The 25816-nt window shown below is 37.1% G+C and overlaps 2 protein-coding genes across 3 annotated transcripts in view; both read left to right on the top strand.

Annotated features, from left to right (window-relative positions):
• LOC126472375 (CLIP domain-containing serine protease B9-like) overlaps positions 1 to 25816 on the top strand; it is a 183168-nt gene that overhangs the window by 39292 nt on the left and 118060 nt on the right. Inside the window, exon 1 of one of the 2 annotated variants that reach the window (XM_050099933.1) lies at positions 15584 to 15670. The exons of the other annotated variant lie outside the window; for it this stretch is intronic. The gene's annotated coding sequence lies outside the window, so the exon portion shown is untranslated. Of the gene's footprint in view, positions 1 to 15583; positions 15671 to 25816 lie in introns of those variants that run through there. 2 annotated transcript variants of the gene reach the window in all.
• LOC126481270 (craniofacial development protein 2-like) lies at positions 4280 to 4738 on the top strand. Its single transcript, XM_050104936.1, has one exon. The coding sequence runs from the start codon at positions 4280 to 4282 to the stop codon at positions 4736 to 4738; it is 459 nt and encodes a 152-aa protein (XP_049960893.1).

Genomic DNA, 25816 nt, shown 5'->3' on the forward strand with positions numbered 1-25816 from the left:
AAATCAACATCCTTTATTTCATTACCACAAAGTACTTTTGAATTACTTTTATACTATTTACAAAATTCATTCTGATTCTTCTACCAATCAAGCAACTGTAGTTTACAAAATTTGGGTAATCTTTCCCAAACAGTTTCTTTAAATACAATAGACTTTTAATCATTTTCTGCACTTAATAAGGAAAATCCTTATGCATTTGACAACTCAAATACAACAGTTTCACTTTATTCTGACAAATATTTGTGCTTCAAAATAAGAAAGTGTTTCATCTGCTCATCAGCGGCATCTACTTCAGTCAGGACATTGACTTCTATATCAGGTACATCAATGTTTTTAACAATCTCTACAGTGTTTTACTTAATTTCTAAACCAAATTATAATTGAAAATTTCCATTTCAGTACATGCTGAAAACTAATAAATTAAGTCATTTACAGTGCGAACAATTAATTTCATCTATAAACAGACTGTCATTTAGTTGTTTTCTTCTATGAACTAAATAATGCACCATTAAGCAGAGCTGAAAATACTGAACATGAACACACACAAATATATGTTTACATAATGAAATTATTGTGATGTATATTCGCTACATGTTTTGTATTGTTCAATAGGTGAATCTTGGTTTGTTACATTACAGATGACTCCCAGTAACGTTAAGCATAACTGCAAAGATAAAAATGAAACTGTGATTATGCTACAGCTATCAAGATAGTAGGCAAGACCTACTAGACATAAAAGAATGGTTATCAAATTTAGAAACTTACGTATAGCAAAAATTCTGCTAACATTGATCCCATGAGAAACAATAGCTACAAAATTTTGGTTGCTACAGATAAGAAAAGCAACAAAAATTTGTATTTTAAAAGAATGTATTTAGTGAAATTTTTGCTTTATTTGTTGCCTAACATGGATCAAGTAAAGAGATTTCCAACTGCTTTCTTAGTAACTGCTACAGTTATTCTTTCTTCAATGTGTTCATTGTGGCAAGGAAAATATCGACTGATTGGCGACTCCATGTTGTCTTGTGCACTACGACCAGATAACAGGTATACTTGAAAAAAATCTATGTGATTGCTGTAAGCTTAGTGACAACAGTGCATTCCAATTTAAGTTATACAATATAGCACTGAAGATGGTCACTCAGTGACAGAAAATCGATTTTGCAATAGTAAAAAATATACGACCAATGCTGTCTCTTTTTTCAAATATTGACTGGCTTAACATAAAGGTGTGGAGTTAATGACCGTGTGGAATGCATTAATGCAGAGTGTGGAAAACTGCTCATTCATCCATGGGTATGACTGGTACATCACCCCTCACTCGACCATATCATTCACATCTTGGCTTGCATCTGAATGCTTCCAGTAGGAGAGTACATGCACAGCTAGTTGCCAGAAGCATACAGTCTGGCCAAACAGTATCCAACTTATCTCAGTGATTTTCAGTGTGTTCTCTAGGCCTCTTTCACCTCTTTTCACGTAAACTCATCTGAAAGACAGAGCTGCAGAATAAATATAGTTACAATAGGGTATTTGGCCATTTTCTGGAAATTGTCTTAAATGATTTATTATGTCATTTTATGCTCCTAACATACTTTTTTTCCTCTCGAATTTTGGTATTATTTTATAAAAATGGAAATGAAACTCAAATAATTTGAAATCACCCTAAAATGCTCCATTCGAGTCGCGATGCATGTGATGTCACTGACTATTTCCTGCTCCGAATATTATAATGTTAATTCACAGTGATGTCTCGTTTTGGAATATACATTTTTGGAACATGAGTTACAAATGGTGCGTGGTACCATACTATACAAATACATCTATGAAAACTCCTGAAAAGTTGTTTCTGAGTGCTCCAGAGAATGTGAAGATACCTAAAATGTGGTTGCACCGTACTGTCAAATTGCCACCATATCAACACACATGCTCATGAAGTGTAGATCTTTTGTAAAAGTTTGTTTCCAGGTGTTACAAGACCCTCCACTACTTCTGTATCCATCTGTTGTTTTCCACAACAGTGCTGATTTGGGGATTCTTTCACCTTTGATACGTAGAACATGCACTGCAAGCTTCAGTCTTGTTTCAACAATAATTTTGTGTAGGTTGCATAGACCACTTCTTTTCATCATTTCTTCATTTGAAACATGGTCATGGTAAGTAAATTACGAGATTCGTCTCTAGCATCATTGTGAAAAACGTTGAGCTTGTGTGTTCATTTTACCGACTTTTGCAGGTCTCAAATGTGCATATCTCCATCAGTAGGATGATAGAGAAGTACAGCTGAAGCTCTGTGGACATACTATTGTGTTTAATTTGATGTGGATCCGATTAGTTTTAAGACTGCATAAGCTTTCCAAATCCTTATGTCAGTATCTTCATCTACATCCATATTGTAACAGATATGGCTGAGATATGGAAATCACTCAAATTCTTGTAGTACCTTCTGGTGCACCATGATTTATGTGGGTACATTCTCACTTGTTACACATTTTCTGTTTGTCTTATTACCATTTATTTTGAACTCTACAGAACTGGCCATTCCACCCAGCTTGGTAGTTATTAATTATAAACTTTGTCCTCTTTCTGCCAGAAGAATGATGTCATGAGTGAAATCAGACCCATAATATTACACTGCTCATTCCGATGTATGTCCTTTCGGAGAGCTGTCCATATTTTTCCTCACTATAAAATTGGTGACTAATCTGAGAAGGAATGGCAACAAAATGCATTCATGTCAGACACCTGTCAGAATGCTGCAGAAAGTGGGGTCTCATATTCTGTTCTTATACAGCAACTTGAGTCTAGGTACATGTTTCTGAAAACCTCTGTGTGATGGCCAGGAATGCCATTAAGGCTGACAATATCCCACAATGATTCTCAGTGTATACTGTGAAAGCTTTTTTAAAGGCAACAAAGATTAGATGCAGTGGAAAATTGAATTCTGTGTATTGTTCTGTTACATTTCGCAGTACAAATATTTGTTCGGAGCTGGATCACAGACTTCAGGAGTCACCATGTTCTTCCTGTAGTCCACAATATGCTGCTTCTTTTGTCTTTTTAGAAGAACAGGGCAAAAGACTTCGCCTGGCACTGAGAGAAGCATAACACTTATCTGATTTGTATATTCAGTTAGATTTCCTTTCTTTGGTGTTTTAACAGTGATTCCAGACATCCAGCCTTCTGTAACTTGCCTTGTTTGCCAACAGTTATTGCACAGTTATTGAATGAAGTCCAGACAGCCAGATTTCATTCATACTAGCTACTTTATTGTGTTGAGATTACTGTACACACCTCTGCCCCTGTAATATCACCAAATTTTACAATCAGCTCTTCCACTTTTGTCTCATTTTCGAAGTTGCAAGCATTAATTGCGTTGGGCTGGTTTAAGGTGTCTTTGCAGTACTCAATCCATTGGGCAGCTTGTGCATCTTCTGTGATTGCTGTTTTTGTTCTTTCGGACAAAGTTGGTGACATTTTATGCCTCTCCACTTACCTATTCAAACCACATTTTTTGTTGGTTTTACAGCTGCTTTTGACTTGGCACATTTTCATCTAGCTACTTGAATCTATTATTGATCTTCAGCTTGTTCACACTGCATTGCACCATTCTTTCATTCATCAATGCCAAGTTTGGTCTTGAATCCAACACTTTATCTGGATTCTTCTCTGTCACCCAATTGTCTCATCAGCACATGTACACACAGAATCCTATAATTCAGACCATTTCATTTCAGCATCATCAGGAAGATTTTGAAATGCCTGAAATTGATTTTTAAGGCTGATTGTGAATGAATTTTCCACTTCCTTGTCTTTTAATTTTCCCACATCAAATGGTCACTTAGGTTGTTGATATTGCAGTGATCTGAACTTCACTTTTCTGTCTCCAGCCTAGATGAGTAAGGTGGTGGTTTCAGTGTCATGTTAGCAACTCGACCAAATAAAAGTTTTTATCATGACAGAAACAACAAGGAAAATCCAGAAATTTGAACCTGACATTCTGAACCTGACAGTTGTGAATCTGAATACAAACCTAAATCTCAGCATGGACATGACAGTGACTTGAATAATCCAAGAACGTTGCAACTGGGTATCCAATCACCAATGAAACTAATTTTGCTTATTGCAAAAAATATCACCCAGATTGGAGCTTGAAATGTGTGCTCCTTAAATCAAACAGTCTTGCTTGCACAATTACTGTGTGAGTTTGAACTATACAAACAAGACATACTGGATCTTTGTGAATTTTATTGGATGGGCAGCAATCTAAAAGTCAGCGATGATAAAACAGCCTTTTACTCAGTGGATAATGAATGATAAACATGAGCAGGGTGTTGTACTAGTAATTGGTCAAAAAGTGGCTAAGACTCTGATTGGATGGAATCCAGTTAATGATCGAATCATAACTGTATGCTTTCATTCTACTTGCACCAAGACGACTGTTGTGCAGGTCTGTGCACCAGTTGAAGATTCAAACAGTGAGGACAGGGATGCTTTTTATGATCAGTTGCATGATGTCTTTGATGAAATACCCTGTCATGATCATAAAGTTGTTCTAGCTAATATGACTGCATTACTTGGCAATAATGGTGATTGCTTTCAGCATGTTGTTGGGCCCTTTGTGATAGTACAGTGCACAAATGATAATGTTGCATGTCTCAGATTATTCTATAACCTTATTGGAGTCTGCACAGGCAATAGTTACTTTCAGTATAAAATGATACATAAGAAGATATAGTATTTGGCTGATGGAAACATGATAAATGAAACTGATTATGTTTGTATGGCCAGTGGAAGTCCTCTTTTTGAGAGATATGAGTCTATTGTGCTGCAGAAATTGGGTCAAACAGTTTCTTGGTCCAAGTAAATTTTGAGGCAGCTACTAGCATGACAAAGTATTTCACGTCTGACAAAGCCAAGGAATTAAAGAAGTGCACTTAGTATCTTTCGTCAACGTATAAGAAATATCATAAATAAAAAGGATAACTTCAGATGCACATACGGGAAAATAAAAATAGCTACAAAATTTCAGCAGATTTTTTTTTTTTTTTTTTTTTTTTTTTTTTTTTTTTTTTTTTTTTTTTTTTTTGTATGTCAGAACATCATATGGAAATCACTGAAATTACACAGATTCATCTATAGAACAAATTACCAAATTACCGGTAAGGTAAGTGGCAACATGTGCAAAAATGAAGTTAAGCCCTACGGCCTTCAGGTTAATGAATGTGTTGATCAGGGCTTCCACAGTGAAAATCCCTATGAGGACTGAATTACATACAGTTTGTTTTTAGAGCCAGAAACTTGAAGTGATTCATCTGTAAAACCAATAGTTTACACATCAATCTCAGTTATCCAAAACTATATTTAATAAGATAGAGCAGTATTTAAACTTTAATGTCAGTCTATCCGTCATAAAATCTTAAACTGTGTAGTAGCATTCTAAAGTAGTGTGTTATGTAGCTTTTTTTCAGTAAGTTTAGGTTCATAATCAGAATGTTTTTGGCTTTTAGCATGTTGAAAATTTTCATTCCCATATACTGGTGTATAAATTTGAAGTAGGGAACTTAAAATTATTTTTATTTCTTGTATTATAAATGTGATCAAAACAATTTTCCATGCACAATTCTAAATTGGTATTAAAAATGATAATATCATAGACATATAGGGAGGAAACTGATGATAATTACAGTTTTTTAAATGATGGGTGATGTAATTTCGTTGTATACACAGCACGTGTTTGTAATGATTTTTTTCTGTAATTTGAGTATGCACATTTTGTTGCTTGAATTTCCCAAAAAACAATACTGGGCATAGTTGAACAGAAACAAGGGTAAATGATCAATAACTCTTGGGATTAAATCTATTGTTATCAAGAGAGTGGTCTACCTAATTCATATGATGAATCTCATTATCACGAGTACTGTAAAACACAACACTGTTATTAAAATTGCTCAAAGAATAAAACACTCCGAGAATAAGAGAAAAACAATTTCTAACATTATTAAACTATAAACCAAGAAAAATAATGACCACAATCAAATTGAGCTGCGAAAACTCTGGCAGAAAAATGACACCTTAAAATAATTGAATACAACGTTCAATGACTACTTCATCACATTGGCAGAAAACACTGCACTCAGTAAGAACAAAATGCACATACATTAGATTTACTTGTGCGCATTACCAACAGATATTACCTTCAAAAATAAAACACCTGCAGGAAGCACAAAATTTATTAGGTCACAAAAAAGTAGTAATTCTTTTGGCTATAGTTGTGTTTCTAGTAAAACATTAAAGGACTGTGCTGACTTGACAGGACCATTCTCAACATATCTCCACGATCAATCAGTGACTCTGGCTATGTTTGTTGACAGACTTAAAAATGCTGTACTAATATATGTCTACAAAACAGGAGATAACCAAACTAACTCTAATTACAAACAAATATCACTCCTTCCAATCTTTTCAAATGGACTGTGATAGAATATTGTTCATATATGTGAGCAGAACTTGTTAACTGCCTCTCAGTTTGGCAATCATAAAGGTTTCAACATAGAGAAACCCATAAAAGACCTCACAAATGAAATGCTAATGGAGATAAACAAGAGAAAATATTATGTTGTTGGTATAGTTTTATGACCTTGGCAAACGCATTGATTGATTGTGTGAATCACAACCTTTAGCAATCTGATGTGTTATGGCATTAACAAACTGTGACCTGTTGCCTCAGTCAGAATCGGATAAGTCTCATGTAGCTGAAGCTGTAGAAAGTGCACAACAAGCTTTCAAGGACTTGAAAAACGCAGGGAGATTAGTAAAGAGAAAGAAAGTTCTGTTGTTACGTAGCTCCCATGGTAGAGGTGTTGGCCAACTACTGCAGGAAAATCTAGGTCCAGAGTACCAGGTCACAAACTTTTTCAAGCCTAGTGCAGATCTGGGTCAGTTAACAGAGGATGTAGGTTCTTTATGCAAGGATTTCACAAAGGAGGATGCCGTGGTTATAGTGGGTGGTCCAGGAAATAGCATTGACAGAGACTCTGAATATTCCATAGAGAGTAACCTGGCGAAGATAGCATCAGCAACGAAGCATACGAGTGTGGGATTTGTGTCTGTGTTGAGATGCCATGATCAGCCTCATTTGAACTCTTCTGTCGGGAGGGTGAACTTGAGTTGGAATGGCTGCTTAGGATGGATATAGGATCCCATATTGGTTTGATTCCTGTGGATGCTATCGATAGGTGGGACTACACTAGGCATGGCCTTCACCTCAATAGGAAAGGGAACGGAAAACTGTCTGGGTTGATTGCAGAAAACTTAAGGGGGGACACTGTCACAAGTGGTAAAATACCAGTGATCACAGGTGTCAGAGAGATGCCTTTTTTAGGATAGGGAAGGGGGAAAGAAAACGAGTTTTAAGAGAGATTGGCAGACACACTCAGTTTGAGAAAACAGATGAACAGGAGTCAGATTTTAGCAAACAGCCTCCATTTAAACAATGTTTAACAGAAAGTAATCAGAAACTGCCAGTTCATCTTCGCCAAAGCAGTTATAATCCCATTAGTATGCAGTAGCAGTTATCTTTATTACACCAGAACATTCCGGGACTCAGAAATAAAGTTGATAAACTACTCATTTGTATTGATGAAATGAATTCATCTAACCAAATTGACATAATCTGCCTCTCTGAACATTAAGTGACCACTGGTATAGATATGTTAGACATTTCAGGATTTAAGGTAGCTTCCTACTTCTGCAGAGCAGATATAGGTGGAGGAGGATTTGCCACATTTATTAAAAACTGCCATAAATTCAAGAACATTGACATTAATAAATTCTGTTTAAAGCAGCATCTAGAAGCATGTCCAACAGAAGTAGAGTTCCATAACATATCCTATATAATAGTAACTATTTACCAAGCACCTGCAGGAAATTATAATCTATTCATAAATCATATAGAAGCTCTTTTTGGTTATTTAACAGGAAGAAACAAAGAAATTTTCATTCCTGGTGACTTTAATATAGATTTTCTAATGCAATCTTCCAGTAAACATTTACTGCAGTTAGTAATGTTGTCTTTCAATCTAACTCCCACTGTAAACTTTCCAACTAGAACCACTAAATCCTCAAGGACAGCCATTGATAACATTTTTATAGACAAATCAAAGGAACAAAATCATATCATAAAACCTGTAATAAATGGACTATCAGATCATGACATGCAGCTCCTTGTTTTGGATGTAAACTCTAAGCAGATTATCAAGACTGCTAAATCTGAGTATAGGAGAGTAGTCAATCAACCAAAAATTGAGTGTTTTAGAAAACTGCTGAAAGATATAAACCGGAAAGATGTTTATAGTGCTCATGACATGAATGAAAAATGTAACACATTCATGAACAATGTCAGTACCATGTTTGAAAACTGTTTTCCTCTAAAAGTTACTCAAATTAAACAGAAGTCTATAATAAAACCATGGATTACACAATGAATAAAGATTTCCTGTAAGACAAAAAGGAAAATGTATCTGTCGACCAAGAACAGCTCCAATGCTGATGATTTAGCTAAATACAAGGAATACTATAAAATATTTAAAAAAGTAATTCAGACATCTAAACAAATGCACTATGAGAAGAAGATAGCAATGTCAGGGAACAAAATAAAAACAAAATGGGATATAGTGAAAGAGGAGACTAGTAAAACCAGAAAGGAACAGGAGCAAATAGCTTTAAGGGTAGATGACACATTAGTAACCGATGGGCATAGTGTGGCAAATCTATTTAACAAGTACTTTATATCTGTTACTGATAGAATGGGATTGTCAGGATCAGTAAATAATGCCCTTGAATATCTCAAACTAGCCTTTACAAATAGCTTCAGGTACATGAATATGTCACTCACTTCACCAAAAGAAATAACTCCTATAATAAAATCTTCAAAAACAAATCATTCTAGTGGTTACGATGAAATATCAACAAAGTTAATTAAGGCATGTTCTTGTGAGTTCAGTACAATTCTAAGTTACTTGTGTAACCAGTCAATTATAACTGGAACATTTCCTGACTGGCTAAAATATGCAGATGTTAAGCCTCTATTCAAGAAAAGGGATAGAGAGATACCATCAAACTACAGACCGATTTCACTTTTGCCAGCATTCTCTAAAATTTTAGAAAAAGGAATGTACAGGCAGCTTCTCAACCATCTGACCACAAATAACATATTATCAAGAACACAGTTTGGATTTCTGAATGGTGCTGATATCGGGAAGGCTATTTACACCTACAGTGAAAATGTACTTAATTAATTAAATAACAAGTTATAATCAGCAGGTATTTTCTGTGATTTGTCAAAGGCATTCGACTGTGTGAACCACAACATGCTTTTAAATAAATTAGAATTCTATGGTGTCACGAGCAGTGCTGCAAAACGGTCGAAGTCATACCTCGCTAACAGGAAACAAAGGGTGTCAGTGCAAGGGACTAGTGGATTAAGTCATCAGTTATTATCAGAATGGGAAGAAATTACATGTGGTGTCCCACAAGGATCCATCTTGGGGCCATTGCTTTTTCTTGTGTACATTCATGATCTCTCATCAGTTACACTGCCAGAAGCAGAGTTCGTTTTGTTTGCAGATGACACAAGTATTGCAATAAATAGTATGTCGAGTGTAGTTCTAGAAAGATCTGCTAATGATATTTTCATGGATATTAATAAATGGTTTAAAGCCAACTCACTGACATTAAACTTCGAAAAGACTCACTATATGGAATTCAGAACCTGTAAGAGGTTTCCACCCAGCCTATGCATAAAGTATGAAGAAGAGCAGATAGAAGAGGTTGACAGTCTTAAATTCCTGGGATTACAACTTGATAATAAATTCAGTTGGGAGGAGCACACCACAGAACTGCAGAAATGCCTTAACAAATCTGTATTTGCAATTCGAGTGTTAGCTGACATAGGTGACAAAAATGAAAAAGCTTGCATACTTTGCCTACTTTCATTCCATAATGTCATATGGTATAATATTTTGGGGTAACTCTTCAAGTCAAACAAAAGTTTTCAGAGTCCGAAAGTGTGTAATACGCATTATTTGTGGAGTAAATTCACATACATCCTGTAGAAACCTCTTCAAAGGATTGGGTATACTAACTACTGCCTCTCAGTATATTTACTCCTTAATGAAATTTGTCCTAAATAATATATCTCTTTTTCCAACAAACAGCTCAGTTCATACATACAATACCAGGGACAAAAATGATCTGCACAAGGACTTAAAAGCACTTACTTTAGTTCAAAAAGGGGTCCACTACACAGGAACACTCATCTTCAATAATTTGCCAGCAAACATAAAAAAAAATTAGTTACAAGTAAATATCAGCTTAAAAGGAGCCTGAAACACTTACTAGTGGGCAACTCCTTCTACTCCATTGACGAATTTTTTGATAGAAACAAATGATGTATTGTATATATTCATACTATTAGTATTGTTATTTCAGCTTAAAAAATTGACATGTTCCACATCCACAAGGATCCCCTCAGCACGGTTCTATGGAATGAATAACTAATCTAATCTAATCTAATCTGGCATCAAACTAACCTCAGAATGTGGGAACATAACATGTGGGGTGCCACAAGAATTGTTACTAGGACCACCCTTGTTTCTAATACACATGATTGATCTTTTAGTGACTTTAAAAGGTGGAAAAACAATAATGTTTGTTGATGATGCAAGTGTACTAATCAAGTGTCCTAACTCAACCTTAACAGATACAGTTCAATTGATGGCAGAACCCACAAACATGTAGTTGACATCTAACAGTTTTAAGTGTTAATTTCATAGAGAAACACATTTTGAAATTTCAGTTCAGTGATAATGACCTAAATAAAACATGCCATGCAAAACTCATTGGGTTCCAGTTGGATAAAAAGTTAAAATAGATAAACTAATCAAGAAAATCAGTTCAGTATACTATGCCCTTAGAAGCATCTCTCATTCTCTTGAGTTGAAGAAAAGAATGTTGCCTTAGTTTGCATATTTTCATTCCCTTTTGTCTTATGGAATTATCTTCGGGGCTGTGCTCGTACAGTAAAGAAAGTGTTTATTCAGCAGAAGTGAACAGTAACAATAGTGTTTAAAGTAGGTAACCATACAACTTGCAGAAGATTTTTTGAGGCTCTTGGGATTCTTAACTCACTTCTCAATACATTTGTTCCTCAATGGTTTTTGTTTCTTATACTAAAAAACAATTTCAGCTGAACTGTTATATGCTCAGTCACAATATGAGACACAAACATAATTTTCATGTAAACTTTTCTTTTTGCCTTGGGGTTTAAATAAACTCTGTATTCAGGTGAGAAGATATTCAAGATGATCTCATCGATTGTAAAGAATAAAATGGGGGTCCCTACCAAATCAGATGAAAATTAAACTTGTACTGAATTAGCATTCTTTTTACAAATTACTTGAATATAACGATTCAGAGACTGAAAAATTCTATTAGTTACATGACAACCAGTAATGTACATTGAAATAAAGTAGAAATTAAGCTGCTAGTAGCAGATAAACAGCAGCTCTGTAGTATTACTGAGGGCAGCTTTTTTCAAGGTTTTTCTTTCTAATTACTTGATTAAATTTAAATGGTATAAGCATGAGCAGCACTGAGCAGTATAGTAATAGCTTAATGCCAATACAGGGTGTAACATCTATAAGTGCCAATATTTTTATATGTAGTGCCTTAATATGTAAACACATCAGTGTGTTAGTTGCTTTTTCTCTCCATTGAACAGTCCTCCCACAGATATGTCACAAACTTTATGACCTGATGTCTTCTGCAGTATTGTAACTCCACCACTAAGTGGACTATGACTGTTGTCAGTATATACTTACTGTTTTCTGTCCACATATCCACACCTGACCTGCTGCCCAGGGGAAAATAAGTATTAATGGCTTGCTCTTGCCACACACACTTGGAGGTAATAGCCTGACCTAAAAACAGATGATTTCTAATAATTATAATTATCAGTCTGTGAATGACATAGATACTGATGTAATGTGTGGTACACCATCCTCAGTCACCAGTAGAAATATTTGCACTTATACCTGTTACACACTGCATAATGTGCAGATTGACCACCTACAATTTCCTTATCTTTTGTGAATGCATACCTTGGTTCATTCCACATTCTTGGAGGTTTTCCTTATTTATGGTATTTAATTAACATGATGAATGAAAAAAGAATTTTTTGTTATGTTGTGCATTAATGTAAGGCATGTGTTAACATCATCTGTTGAGTATTTTTGTTTATGTAGCATTTGCATGTATTTAATTCAAGTGGATAACCTGTAATACTGTCCCATTATAAAATTCTTTGTTTCCTATGGTCTATAACCAAGGGACATTTAGCCAGTGGGGTGTGTCTGTTCCTCATTTTCAAAAATTAAGAAGTGGATTACTGAATTAAGGGGGGGGGGGATATGGTGTTGATGATTCAAGATAGGGGCATATGCTGATTTTCCTGTGTCTAGATGGCAGTTTCATAGAGACTGATATCTACACCTTCACAAAGGACATACACCCACTGCTGATTGCATGATGTGTACAGTACTGACTGGGGCCAATACTGTATCAGCAGCATAAGCTAGGAACACTAGGAAGCATTCGCTTGAGATTTGCTTGTGATATTTTTCATCAGACTTTCCCTTTAATGTGCTGTCATAATATTATATGTTTTGGGTTGTGAGGTGAAAGATGTAGATGGAGGATTGGTGACAGTAAATACTGTTTAGTGAAGGAACCAAATTATTCCGTGGTGTTTTCATCCATTCAATTATTCATCATGTTCTCATCAAGAAGGAGAACTTTCAAGTATGTGGGATGAGTCAAGGTATGAATTAAGGTAAGAAAAAGACATCACAGAAACTTAATCTATATTGTATCACGGAGTAACAATAAACTGTCACTGTACTGCTTAATGCTGTTCATGTCTTCTAAATTGAAATGGGAAAATTAATAATGAAACTGCTTCTTTGACGAAATCTACTGCCTCCTCAGATTTGCTATATAGATGTTCAATATCTGCTGTTAGTAACTTAATATTTACCTGGCTACAGTGGCTACAGTGGTATCTTTCAAAGAAAATATTTTTTGCATCTATAAATATTGAGTCCTATTTACAGTACACTAAGCTAAAAAAAAAAAAAAAAAAAAAAGACAAGACGCACTTCATTTGATGATAGAAGGTGAAATAAGTTCTAGTGGAAATTATTTTCTCAAGGTAATGATGAGTGCATTAAGTAGAATTTTAGTGTGTTAATTAATATTAACATTTATAGGATGCCAAAAGGTAAAAGAGGACAAGATCTTGCCAGTGGTGTATTGAAAAGAAGGAAAACAGAAAGAACAGCTTTTACATGGTATAAGACTGAAAGTTCGATCACCAATTATGTAATAGAACAAGAATGGCAGTGAAACAAAACAGTCATCACACAAAGGTGAGATGCATGCATCTCACCATAGCCTAGATATATATACTCCAGAGCTGGAACTTATGCTCACCACAAAATGATAGTGGAACATTTAAAAAAATTCTCTAACATACTGGAACATTCTAGAATAGTCTTGAAACTTCAGGAACATCCTACAACATTCTAGAATGAACTCTCTGATCAATCTCAACCTCTTTGGCACTAAATTCCCAACTTCTTCACCAACTTCTCGTAAGAATCCACTGGTGCAATGCTCTCTTTTGATACCAATTTCTCTGAATCCCACCCCTACAGTTTCAAACTGAAATCTTTTCATGTATGGGGGATAGAGGACTACTATACCTGATAATCCCTACAGGGCTTTGGGGATGAGTTGCAGAGCTATAGTGGTACACATGGACAAACCACACTTATATTTATTATATATATTATTCAGCACTTTTCACACAGCTTTATAACAACATGGCTACTTGCAAGGTGGCTAACAGAACCTTTCCACCCCTGAATTGACATATTTGGATAATACGCAGAAATAGCTTCTAATGTATGATTTTTTTATTTTTAAAGTGGTAGAGGTTTCCAGGTTCTCGTTTTATGTTATATGGGGCTCTGTTGCACAACTTATCATGAAAGTCCACAACTCTGTTCTGAACACTGGAAAACAAGGCAAAATGTAAATGAAAATTATTTTTGTGTCTTGCATTGTTACTGTGTACATCACAGTACAATTGAAACTGGGTTTTATTGTCACTAAAAACTATTTAGGAGTAAATGTATTGGGAAGACAATGTAAGGATGAAAAGTTCCACAAAAAGCTTTCTGCAAGATGCGTAATTACCTACTTTTCACAGTATTGCTATTGTTCACTTCTACTGAATAAACAAATTATTTACTGTATCCATATGCCCATCTTTATACAGATAGTTGTGGGACCTTGGCAGTATAAAATGTCGAATCGAAACACCTTCAGCTGTTTAAATTTCCGGTTGTTATTTTATTTGAGCAACCAGATTGTGTAATGTAGCATTGAAACTGGTTACTCAAATGAAATAACAACTGGAAATTTATATGGCTGAAGGTGTTTTGATTCAACATTTTAATTACTGTAGGTAAACAGCTCCATAAGAGAATTCCACAAGACAATAGGAGTGAAAAACTCAACACAATGACGGATGTTTCTGAGGGCATAAAATGCTGAACTAAGTTTCTTGATTGGTTTATCCACGTTTTGAATCCATTTTGACTTTTTTTTGAGCTAGACATTGAAAAACAAATTGTATTTCACTCACTGTATGACAATCAATGTGCTTTTAAGTAACTGTAAGATCATTTATGTAGGTCAGAAATAAGAATGGTCCAATATTGATCCCTTTAGCACTCCTTGTATTATGTTTTCCCGTTCTGAGTTTGTGTACATGCCCACGATATAGCTAGTTAATGAGAATTTTTTCATTACTTAGGTAAGATCCCATCTATGTGAGAAGGAATGCCATTAATGTCCTAACACTTTAGTTTGCTAAGTAGAATTTTATGACTCCATATGATAAACAGCTTTGCAGGGTCATAGAACACACAAACGGATAATTTTTCTTGTTTTGCTCTGCTAGCAATTTAGTTTTGAAATATTGTACTGCTTTCTCTGTGAACAATCCTTTACAGAATCCAAACTGAGAGGCAGATACAAGTTCTGCTCAGTGAAATGAGTAGATATTTTATTATAGGCCACTTCCTCAAACATTTTTTAAAATATGGAAGGAGTAATATAGTTAGAGGTGGCTTGCTTATTTATTGCTTTGTAGATGAATGTTACTAAAACATACTTAAGTCTGTCAGAAAATATCCCTGCCCTAGTCCCCTCATCTCTGAGTCATTGACTGATTACATAGAAAGTTTAAGGGTAATCCTTTAAAGTCAGCACAAGATTTTAATATTCTGCTAGAAACATCATCATGGCCAGCAGAATTATCATGTCATGAATGAATGAATTTTGCAGTGTAGGTGCTGTATTTTTTAATGTAATGTCTGTCTGTGGCACATGCAATAAATATAATGTAGGTATATTTGGTTGTTTGTTACTGAGTCCAGTGTTTTCTGCCAGTGTGAGGAAGTAATCACTGAATTTGATAGCCAGTTATTTGAATTTCTTCCACCAGAGTAATTGTTTTGGGAACTCAGTTTCATTGTGGCCAGTATGTTTGTTTTATCTTGTTTAGTAATGTTCCAAATTGTTTTTGTCTTATTCTTGGAGTTTTTTACTTTTGAGAATAATGCATGAGTTTTTCTTTTTTTAATGACAGATCAGAGGATTTAACAATACTAGTGGTAAAGGAGTTTCAAATCTTGACTGCAGTTTGTTCTTTGATTTATGTGATGCTTTAATCCGAGGAGTTACCTACTCCTTATCCTTGCTTTTGTTCAATTACATCCTTGTTTGTTTTAGTGGGGGCAAGACTCGAAGTGCTGTAAGAATAGATTTAAGAAAAAGTTAAATTTTCCTTCAACACTGTCTGCTTTATAAATTTCGTCCAGCATTCTTCCTGTAATTTCTCAGTAAACATTGTGATCTTATCATTGTGTATGAGTCTGTTATAAAATACTTTTCTTCTGTGATTTATACCAAATTGGTTAGAAAATTTCTTTGTTAACATTTGATCATGTTGTCATATAAACGATTGATTAGTGGTTTTACAGCTAAATCATGGCAGGTGTTAGATCTGAAAATGTGATGATCATTGCAAACGTGACTTTTACTATGTGGGTGTAAAGTATCAGGCAGTTGTATATGAGGCAGCTGGCATGGGACCAGCTCTGGATGTCATCATAGGGGGAGTCATGGCTTATAATAGCTATAGATCTATGATATTTATTAAGGGAACACTGAACATTGGTGAATACAATTGAATCTTTATCTTGCTAATTTTGTTGCCATGTTTGCAACTCTTCTCATATTATTGTACACATTCTCTAAAATATTTATCAAAGCCCCTATTGGGTGCAGACACTAGATTATTGACCTGTTGAGTATGTGTGGGTAATACCCACTGACAAATGCTACGAAAATTGAAAACGACATGTAATGCTGTCTCCCAAGTTGATATCAACATGTCTTTATCATTACCTCTGTGTATGACTGCAGGACTGCATTTATCTGAGATGGCTATTCAAGATAATGAAGTTGTTCTCCATCACATCAGAATCATACACAATGACAAGATCATAATGTTTACAGAGAAATTATGAGAAGAATGCTGGGGAGAAATTTATAAAGCAGACTGAAGGTATATACAAGGTTTAAAGTTTCTCCTGGTTCATTAACTTGTAGTATCACCCATTTAAAGCATACAAAGACACGTGAAGATGATGTGGCAGCTCCTGAAGTGTACTATAAAGTCCTTCATGATAAAGTATAGAGAGTGCAGAAGAACTTCCAATGTTTGTGAAAAGCTTGTGTTCTCTTGCAACCCCTCAGTTCTCATTGTTAATCGTTAAAATAGAATTAATACAACTTTTGGAACTTCTAGAATATTAACTATTTGACAAAGACTCTTGTGTGTTCTTGGTATTTAGCCATAATACAAAACATAAAATCTGACATAACAAGAAGGAAAGAAATTTATTCAGTGCACAAGGAAGGACACAATTAATCTTGTCTGGAAATTAGTATTTCTTAGGAACTGAGAAGTTAATAGCAATATGCAAACTGTCTCTAAAAACTAGAAAGAATTGGACTCTAAGAAAAACAGCCATGGAAAGTCATATTAATCAAGAAGTGGTAAACCAATGAAAACACAGTGCCTCTGGCAGATAGCGCATGAACTCTTTGACACTTGGTGTATGTACATCAGTTGATAGCAACTAGTGATTTTATTGCTACAGCAGCCACCTCTGGGAAAGTGGAGCATCATCCAAGTAGTGTGCTGCAAAATAGATCCCATGTCCCAATCCTCTCATGTTGGTGCCAGTCTTGCAATAAATAGGTGCCGTGGTATAGCAGTAAGTTCTTCTTGGAAAGAACACTGATGGTTCTTTTGCCTCTCTACAGTGAGAGCCTGTGTATGGAGGTGTCAGTGCTGGCTTCACTCCATCTGCTTGTAGGTTGATATGTATGTGTGATTGTACCTTACAATGCATGCAGGTGGGTGAAGTGCCATGCCCCAATGTTTGATGATGTTGGATTTGAATGATTTGTTCTCTGGGGAAAGAATCAAAATTTGCATGGTTGATGTATCTATATGGACTGCCTGTGGTTCAATAAATTCACCTGGTAGTCGCAGTGTATCTCCATAAACTAGCTTAGATGATGGAGACATCAGGTCATGTTCGTATGTGCTTCACAGACCAGCAAGACCAATGGCAATGCTGTTGTCCAGTCTGAGTTACGACATATGAGCACAGCCTTCAAAGAGCGGTGCCAGAGTGTTTTCTTCTCATTACTGGTTGGGTGGTAGCTTGTGTTTTCATGGTGCATAGTGCCACAGAATGTGTTAAGTTGCACAAGCAGGTCAGATTCAACTGGTGTCTGTGGTCCATTGTGATGTGCAGAGGACTGTTGAAACTTGCTGTCCATGTGGACACGAAGGCGGAAGCTAAAGTCTCTATGGAAATGTTATCAACTGGCTCTGCTTCCAGCCATCTGGAGAAGTGGCCAATCATTGTCAATATTTAGTGTTGGCCGTTGGATGGAGGGAAAGGGCCTACCACTTCAATATCGCACAAAGCAAGCAATAGTATCCAGAAAGTCACCTATCAGTTCATGCACATGGTGATCAATTTTGCTGCATTGACATAGTTCATGTTGAGGTATGAAGTATTTAATGGCCCCATAGATTACCCGAAGCTTTCTATCATAAGGACCCCATTTTCATTGTGACAGCGAAAGTTTATGTGAGAAGAGAGCTAGCAGCTGCCATGCATCATCATACCATTCTTGTGGTACTGTGCTAATCACTGTCCGATTTGCATCGGCCACTAATACCAAGGGAGCATCTGCGTCAGGATGTGTGAGAAAGGCAGCATCTGCTATGCTTTGTTTGGTTACCTCAAAAGTGTAGATCATGCTATCCAACCTCAGAATGTTTTGAGTTGTATTTGCTCTTTGGGACAGTGGGTGAGGCTTTTAATGGTTTCTGCAATTCATTTGCAAGCAGCAGATTTTGCTGGTAAAAATTTAGCAAGCTGAGGAACTGATGCATTTCTTTAAAAGTGCTTGGTTGTGGGAGTTGTAAGGTAGTCTCAACTTTCTTAGGTAATGGTACTGAACCTGACAACAAGATTGATCTCTGTCTGACCAAAAATGCATTTGGTGGTGTTCAGGACTATGCTGTACTGCTGGAATTTTTTGAAGCACCTTAGTTAGATGCTGCTGATGTTACTCTGGCAAGGCTGAGAAAATCAGAATGGCATCCATGTATGCAAAACAATTTAGGAGTCCTTGAAACATATAGTCCATCAACCTTCCTCATGTTTGTACTGCACTGCAAAGACCAAACATCATGAACCAACTTGCAAATAAATCACAGTGATTATGGCCATATTTTTATGTCTTCCTTGGCTACAGGAATCTGAGTGTACACCTTAGCACAGTGTTAGGACACCGAATGAGGTCACACCACTCCATTCATAGTTATAAACTTGTAGCAAGGGTACAGGGTAATAATCCGGCACAATTCTGACAATGAGATCTTGATAATCTCCACATGGCCTCCATACATCACACTTCTTAGGTACCAAATGAAGTGGGGATCACCAAGGAGTACTCGACACTCGCATAATACCTGCACACAGCATACTATCAAATTCTGCTTCTGCTGTGACCAGGCAGTTTGGTGCCAAATGTCTAGGTTGACAGCATATGGATGGAACATTGGTAGTTTTAATGTAGTACACCATGTCATGATACAACTCATTTAGCATTCCCGGAGGTCGCATCAAGGCTTCTGCAGTAAGTCCATGTAGAACGTGCTTGTGGATTGTATGAGCTCAGCTGTGTGTGTGGCTGCGATCCTTCGAAATCTGATGTTGATAGGCTGGTGACGTGGTCCACGAGTTGAGTGTGCTTGTGATATGGAAGGAAATCTGCTCCTGTTATGGGTTTCTATACAATGGCAGTCATAAAATCCCATTCTAGGTCACATCACAGTCTGAAGCCAAGATTGATATGCCGTGTGCCCTACACCATTATTGTTGAATCAGTAATGGCAGTCAGACAGAAAGTGGTTGGTGGTCATTTGCTGTGTAACTGCATGTGTGGAAACACACAGGTCTGATCCAGTGTCCACTCAGTATTTTTGCCCCGATTTATGATCACTGGTAAATGAGCAATCAGTCAACACACTTGCATCTGACTGCTGCTGGCATTTGGGTGAGTACATGGCACTGTGCATTTCCAAAATATTCTGTGATACCATCAGACTGAAGGTTGGCCTGTCCCAGAGGTTGAGGAAGATGTAGAAGAACAGCTCCTCAAACGCCACTGGTAGCAGTTTCTGACCTTGCAGTGGCTCTGACAGGTCAACAGTTCATCAAACTGTTTCATCAACAAATCAACCTTGATGGCCAGAAGATCATAATCCATGTATGAAACCACTGTTTATGAAAAGCTCTTACAGGACGCCATCACTGCACTTTGCAGGCATTATGACGTCGAATATCTTGTCCACTAATTCAGCCACTGCATGCAAGGCCATGGTAGTTTGTAATGCAATAACGGCTTTCACTTGAGGTGGTACACCACTGCTCCACAAGGTACATAAAAGGCTATCAGACACAGTACCAGTATCAACTTTACTCTGTAGGTGCCTCTAGTATTGTGATGGCCTCATGTCACCAACAAACTTGCCGAATACACTCCTCTTGTGAGGTGGACACACTATGTATCGGTTCTGTCTTCAGAAGGGGCTGTGATTACACCTTCAATTTATGTGACAAACTTGTCTAGATGGCTTACCACAATCTTGAATTTAGTAGAGTCTGTCGTAATTTCAGCATAGAGCCTCCACTTCCATGAACCACAGTGCTGGATTGTGTGGCCAGAAGGCAGGTAAATGCACAGCAAGCTGAGAGAGTGAAGGTATAGATTCCATTGGTAAATCGGTCATGTTAAATCTATTTTTCAGTGTATAATGTGGCTAAGTCACACTGGGGTAACCAGTTTTAGAACTTCTAGGAGGTTAGCTAAGTAGGAGATTAGCTAATGACAAATATTCCTGTGTGTTCTTGAAATTTAGCTGTAATACAAGACATAAATTCCAACATCAAAGGAAGGAAAGTATTTTATTCAATGCACAAGGAGGAAGACAATTAATCTCATATAGAAATTAATATTTCTTAGCAACCGACAAATTGTTAACAGTATGTAAACTGTCTCAGAAAAACTAGAAAGAATTGGTCTCTAAGAATAACAGCCATGGAAAGTCCTATTAATTAAGGAGTGCTAAACCAACAAAAACACAATACCTCTGGCAGACAGTGCGGGAAGTCTTTGGCACTTGGCATGTGTATGTTAGCTGACAGCAACTAGCATTTTTGTCACTAAACAATTATAACTCAGCATAGGAAGATTAGGGTTTATTATCCTTTTGTTGCTGGGATTGTTAGAGATGAAGCACAAGTTTGGGTTGAGTAAGGATAAGCAGAGTATTGGCCTGACCTTTTCAAAGTGAATCTTATTATTTATCTTGACAATTAAGGGACATGATGTAGAGCTTGTGAAACTGAAGCCCGCTTTTCTGAAATGCAAACCCTGGACCCTAATCATGACATCAACTCGCATTGTATATATTTCTGTGCTCTGGTGCCTTTGTGAATGACACGTATTGGAAATGATGCATGCAAGGACAGACCTCTGTGGGCCATTAATAGTGATTACCAAGAGCAAATTGATCATGCAGATTGTGACAGTTAAGCTAAAGCACCACATTCCTAACAAACAAATTTTCTTATTAATGATAAACAGGAAACTTACTTTTTTTATAATAGCTGGTGGCACTTTTCATGAACCAACTTCTTTTTTGTTTTAAAATCTCCATTTTTATTGATTTCTCATGAAAGGGACACTTTAAAATCTATTCTTTATGAACCACAAAACAGTCAATCATTGTGAAAGTGTAGCTCACAATAAAAGAAAACATACTGTTCATGATCTTTGTAATGATTTGCAGTATTTCATTGAGCTCATAAAAAGATTGAGCCTTATATGTTTATGTGTATGTTGAAAATAATTAAAGAAAACAATAAAGAAACAAGGAAAAGACCAACAAATGCATTAGTGTTCTTTCTCCAGAATCAGATTTGGGTTCAAGTATTGCATAGGTCTATGGGATTGCTGTTCTTGGTACACCAAGAGTGATTCATCTTCCCTCAAAAATTATATATACTGTGTAATTGATTTCATCAGTAGGTGTAACAATCACACAATAAAATTAAAATAACTATATGAGGTCTGTTCAAAATATTATGGAACATTCGTAATATCGCACCAGTGGAGTATTGGAGAGAAATGTGGTTGGCATCCTTGCTCATGCCTGTATTTAATGTGTAACTGCTGGAAGTTTCATTGTTGAATGTCTGTCAGTTATTGTTCAGTGCTGTATTTAGTGGAATGTTGTGTAGCACAGTTTGTAAATTCTGAAGTGGGAGTAGAGGAGCAGTGCATCTGCATTAAATTTTCCATGAAACTCAAGAAAACCATTACAGAGACACACCAAATGATGCAGGAAGCTGACAATGATGAGTGCTTAAGCCTTACTTGGTTTTACAAATGGTTCACATGGTTTAAAAATAGCTGGATGGAAGTTAAAGATGACCCTCATTCAGGATGCCCTTTAACAACTACCAATGATAATCATGTCAGGAATGTCAATTAAATTGTGACTGCCAATCAAAAACTGACTGTCCAAGAGTTTGCAGAAGAATGTAAGATTTCAGTTGGATCATATCATGAAATTGTGAAATAGCATCTTGGAATGCACTGTGTTGCCACCAAGTTTGTCCCATGGCTAATGAGTCAAGACCAGAAAGACATTCACCTCACAACAGCTTTTGGATCATGCAAATGAGAATGAGATGTGGCTTAAGAGAATCTGCTGATGAGATATTGGCCTATGGTTAGATGTTGAGCCCAAGGTTCAATCTTCACAATGGCTTGGGGAAGGTTCTCCAAGACCAAGAAGAAGCTCATCAGATCACTTCAAATGTCAAAACCCTGCTGATAGTTTTCTTTGACTCTGACGGGTTAGTTCATCATGAATGGCTGAGATTTGGCAAAACAGTTCATGGCTACTGTATCACAATAACGCACCCACACATTCATCCCTGTTGGTGCATAACTGTTGCACAAAAAATGAAATTGCTGTGCTGCCTCATCCTCTGTACCTTCCAGACCTAACCCCTGTGGACTTTTTTTTTAAATTTCCAAAGTTGAAAATCCTATTGTAAGGGCAAAGATCTCAATGATGGATAAGGTAAAAGAAAATTCACAGGTGGTGCTTCACGCCATCCAGCAAAAGGCATACCAAAATTGTTTCTGAAAGTGGAAACGACATTGGAAATGGTACGTCAATTGTGGAGGAGAATATTTCAATAGAGACCATGCACAATAAGTAAAAGGTAAGTATAGAAAAATTTTGTGGATGAAGTTCTGGAATTTTTTGAGCAGTTCTCATAATATAGTTTACAGCTGTAGCATCAAATATAAGCACTGTTCATATTGCTGCTTAATTTTTTTGTAATTAAACCTCATTTTACTTTTCTTGCATTGGGGTACTTTTCAGTGTAAGGAGACTGTAGAGTTAGCAGGTATATTGGGATGAGGTAGACTGGTGGGATATGTAGAGGCAGGAAGGAGGTGGGAAAGGTTGGGGAATGGTGGCTGATGGTACAGAGGGGGGCAGCAAGTGTGCAGGGTAGGAATGCAGGACGGAGAGACAGTAGGCACACAGGATAGGAGTACAAACATGGGCACCAGAGCCAGTGAGTTCATACAGCACACAGTGACTATAATGTGGAGGAGTTGATAGGGAGGAGTGACAAAATAGAGGAAGAGGGAGATTTTTTTGCTAGAGAATGTGAGTGAGTGAGTCAGTGGAGACTGAGGACAAGAAGATTACAGGAACAATGAATTGTTGCAAGGTTAACTCACTCGCACCTACATAATACAGGAAAGCTGGTGCTGGAGGGCAGGGGTGGGGGAGGATCCAAAGGACATGTGCTGGGGGGGGGGGGGGGGGGGGAGAAATCCATTTGAACTCCAGTCCTGCTCTTGACCACAGTTTGGCAATGGCTGATTGGTGGTTGTGCTCACATAGAATGGTTTGCAGGAACTGCAGCAGAGCAGATACAGGACATGATTGCTTTCACAGGTGGCCCCCTCTCTGATGGGAAAGGATGAGCCTATGAAAAGACTAGTGTAAGAAATGCTGGGTGTGTGAATAAGGCAAGTCTTGCACTGGATCTTTCACTGGGATATGGCCTCTTAAGGCAGGGAATTGGGTGCAGTAGTGGCATAGGACTTGACCAGAAGGTTGTGTGGGATGGATGGTGACAGAATACCACTTTAGGAGGGTTGGGAACAGTTGTGGGTAGGATATCCCTCATTTCAGGGCAAGATGATAGACAGTCAAAACCCTGGCAAAGTGCACAATTCAGTTGTTCCTGTTGAGGATAATATTAGTCGATGAGGGTGGTGCTTCTTTTCAGCTGGTTTCTTGCAGGTGTGTGCCAATACAGTTCAGGAAATCTGTTTGTGGGCTAGGTTTGTTGGATATTGCCTGTCTTTGTGAGGCCTTCAACATCCAGGCAAGGAAATTCTCATCACTGAAATTATGCTGTCCACCAACGCTCAGGCTCTATGGGAGTGACTGGTCACCGTGGAAGGGATCACAGCTGTCAAAATGCAGGCACTGTTGATGGTTTGTGGGCTTGATATCTACAGAGGTACGGATGGAACTATCAGCGAGGTGGAAGTTAACATCCAGGATGGCGGAACATTATTCTGAGAAAGACCAGGTGTAATGAACGGGAGAGAAGGTGTTGAGGTTGTGGATGAATGAGGATAGGGAATCTTGGTCCTGGGTCCAGATGATGAAGATATCATCAGTGAACCTAAACCAAACAAGTGGTTTTGGGTTTTCAGAGGGTAGGGAGGTATCCTCTAGATGACTCATAAATAGTTTGGAATGGGAGTGTTAAAATGCCCATGACGAATCTGTTGATTTGTTAATGAATCTTCCCTTCATAACTGAAGTAGTATTTGAAGATGTAACTGGTTAGCTGTGTGAGGAGTGAGGTAGTAGGTTTGAAGTTGGAAGAATGTTGGTAGAGACTGTGTTCAATAGCAGCTAGTCCATGGACATGGAAGATATTGGTGTGTAGGAAGGTGGCATCAACAGTGATGAATAGAGATCCAGGTGGGGATGGTTGAGAGTCAGTAAAGGAACTGGTTTATATTTTTAACAAGAGATGCTAGATGATGAGTAATTGGAGGTGTATGTTGACAAGAGTGGAGATTCTTTCAGAGTGTGAGTGTGGGTGTGAGTGTGTGTGTGTGTGTGTGTGTGTGTGTGTGTGTGTGTGTGTGTGTGTGTGAGTGTGTGTGTGTGTAGGTTGCTTTCTACAAGCACAAATGTTAAAGTGTACTCGAAAGCTAGTCTCATAGCAGCTATTCATCACCCAGAATCTATCACTCACTTGATCAAACACCACATGACATTACAAGCAGTTTTGCCTTTTTCCAAAACAAACATCATAGTGTCCAGAATTGCTCCCTTGAGTGCACCACTCTGAAAAGTGCTCTCCCTTCTTCCAGAACAAACATCATAGTGTCCAGTATTGCTCCCTTGAGCGCACCACTCTGAAAAGTCTCTCTCTCTCTCTCTCTCTCTCTCTCTCTCTCTCTCTCTCTCTCTCCACTTGACTCCAGTGGTGTTCTGCCACTGTCTGCTTTTCCATCAGCTAAAGCCCAACCCTATTAAAATACTTGATTCTTAAAGTCTACCGACATGATGTGACCCAACTTGACCATTTCCTGGAGTAAACCAATATATTACAATATTTAAATAATAAATGTAAACGTTCGATCACACTCAGACTATGCAGAATAAATATAAATAAAGGTTTGCTCATAAATAAATAAGCCAGTATTCTTGTGCAAGTGTACTCATGTTAAATGACAACAGACTGTCATTGAACATTGTTTAAGCAATTATTTAGGCCTGCTTGACAGAAGCGTCTTTTGGCCCTGTTTTCAAGGACTGTATTAGTTAATACATGTGACCAACCAATTCTTAAATTATCATGATTTAATATTAGCAATTATAATTGGTAGTTAAATAAATATC

This window comes from Schistocerca serialis, chromosome 1 (genome assembly GCF_023864345.2).
Source record: "Schistocerca serialis cubense isolate TAMUIC-IGC-003099 chromosome 1, iqSchSeri2.2, whole genome shotgun sequence".
NCBI classification, from domain to species: Eukaryota; Metazoa; Arthropoda; class Insecta; order Orthoptera; family Acrididae; genus Schistocerca; species Schistocerca serialis.

What these genes read in the sequence shown, in the direction of transcription:
- LOC126481270 (XM_050104936.1), top strand. Translation starts at nt 4,280, where the DNA reads ATGATAAAACAGCCTTTTACTCAGTGGATAATGAATGATAAACATGAG.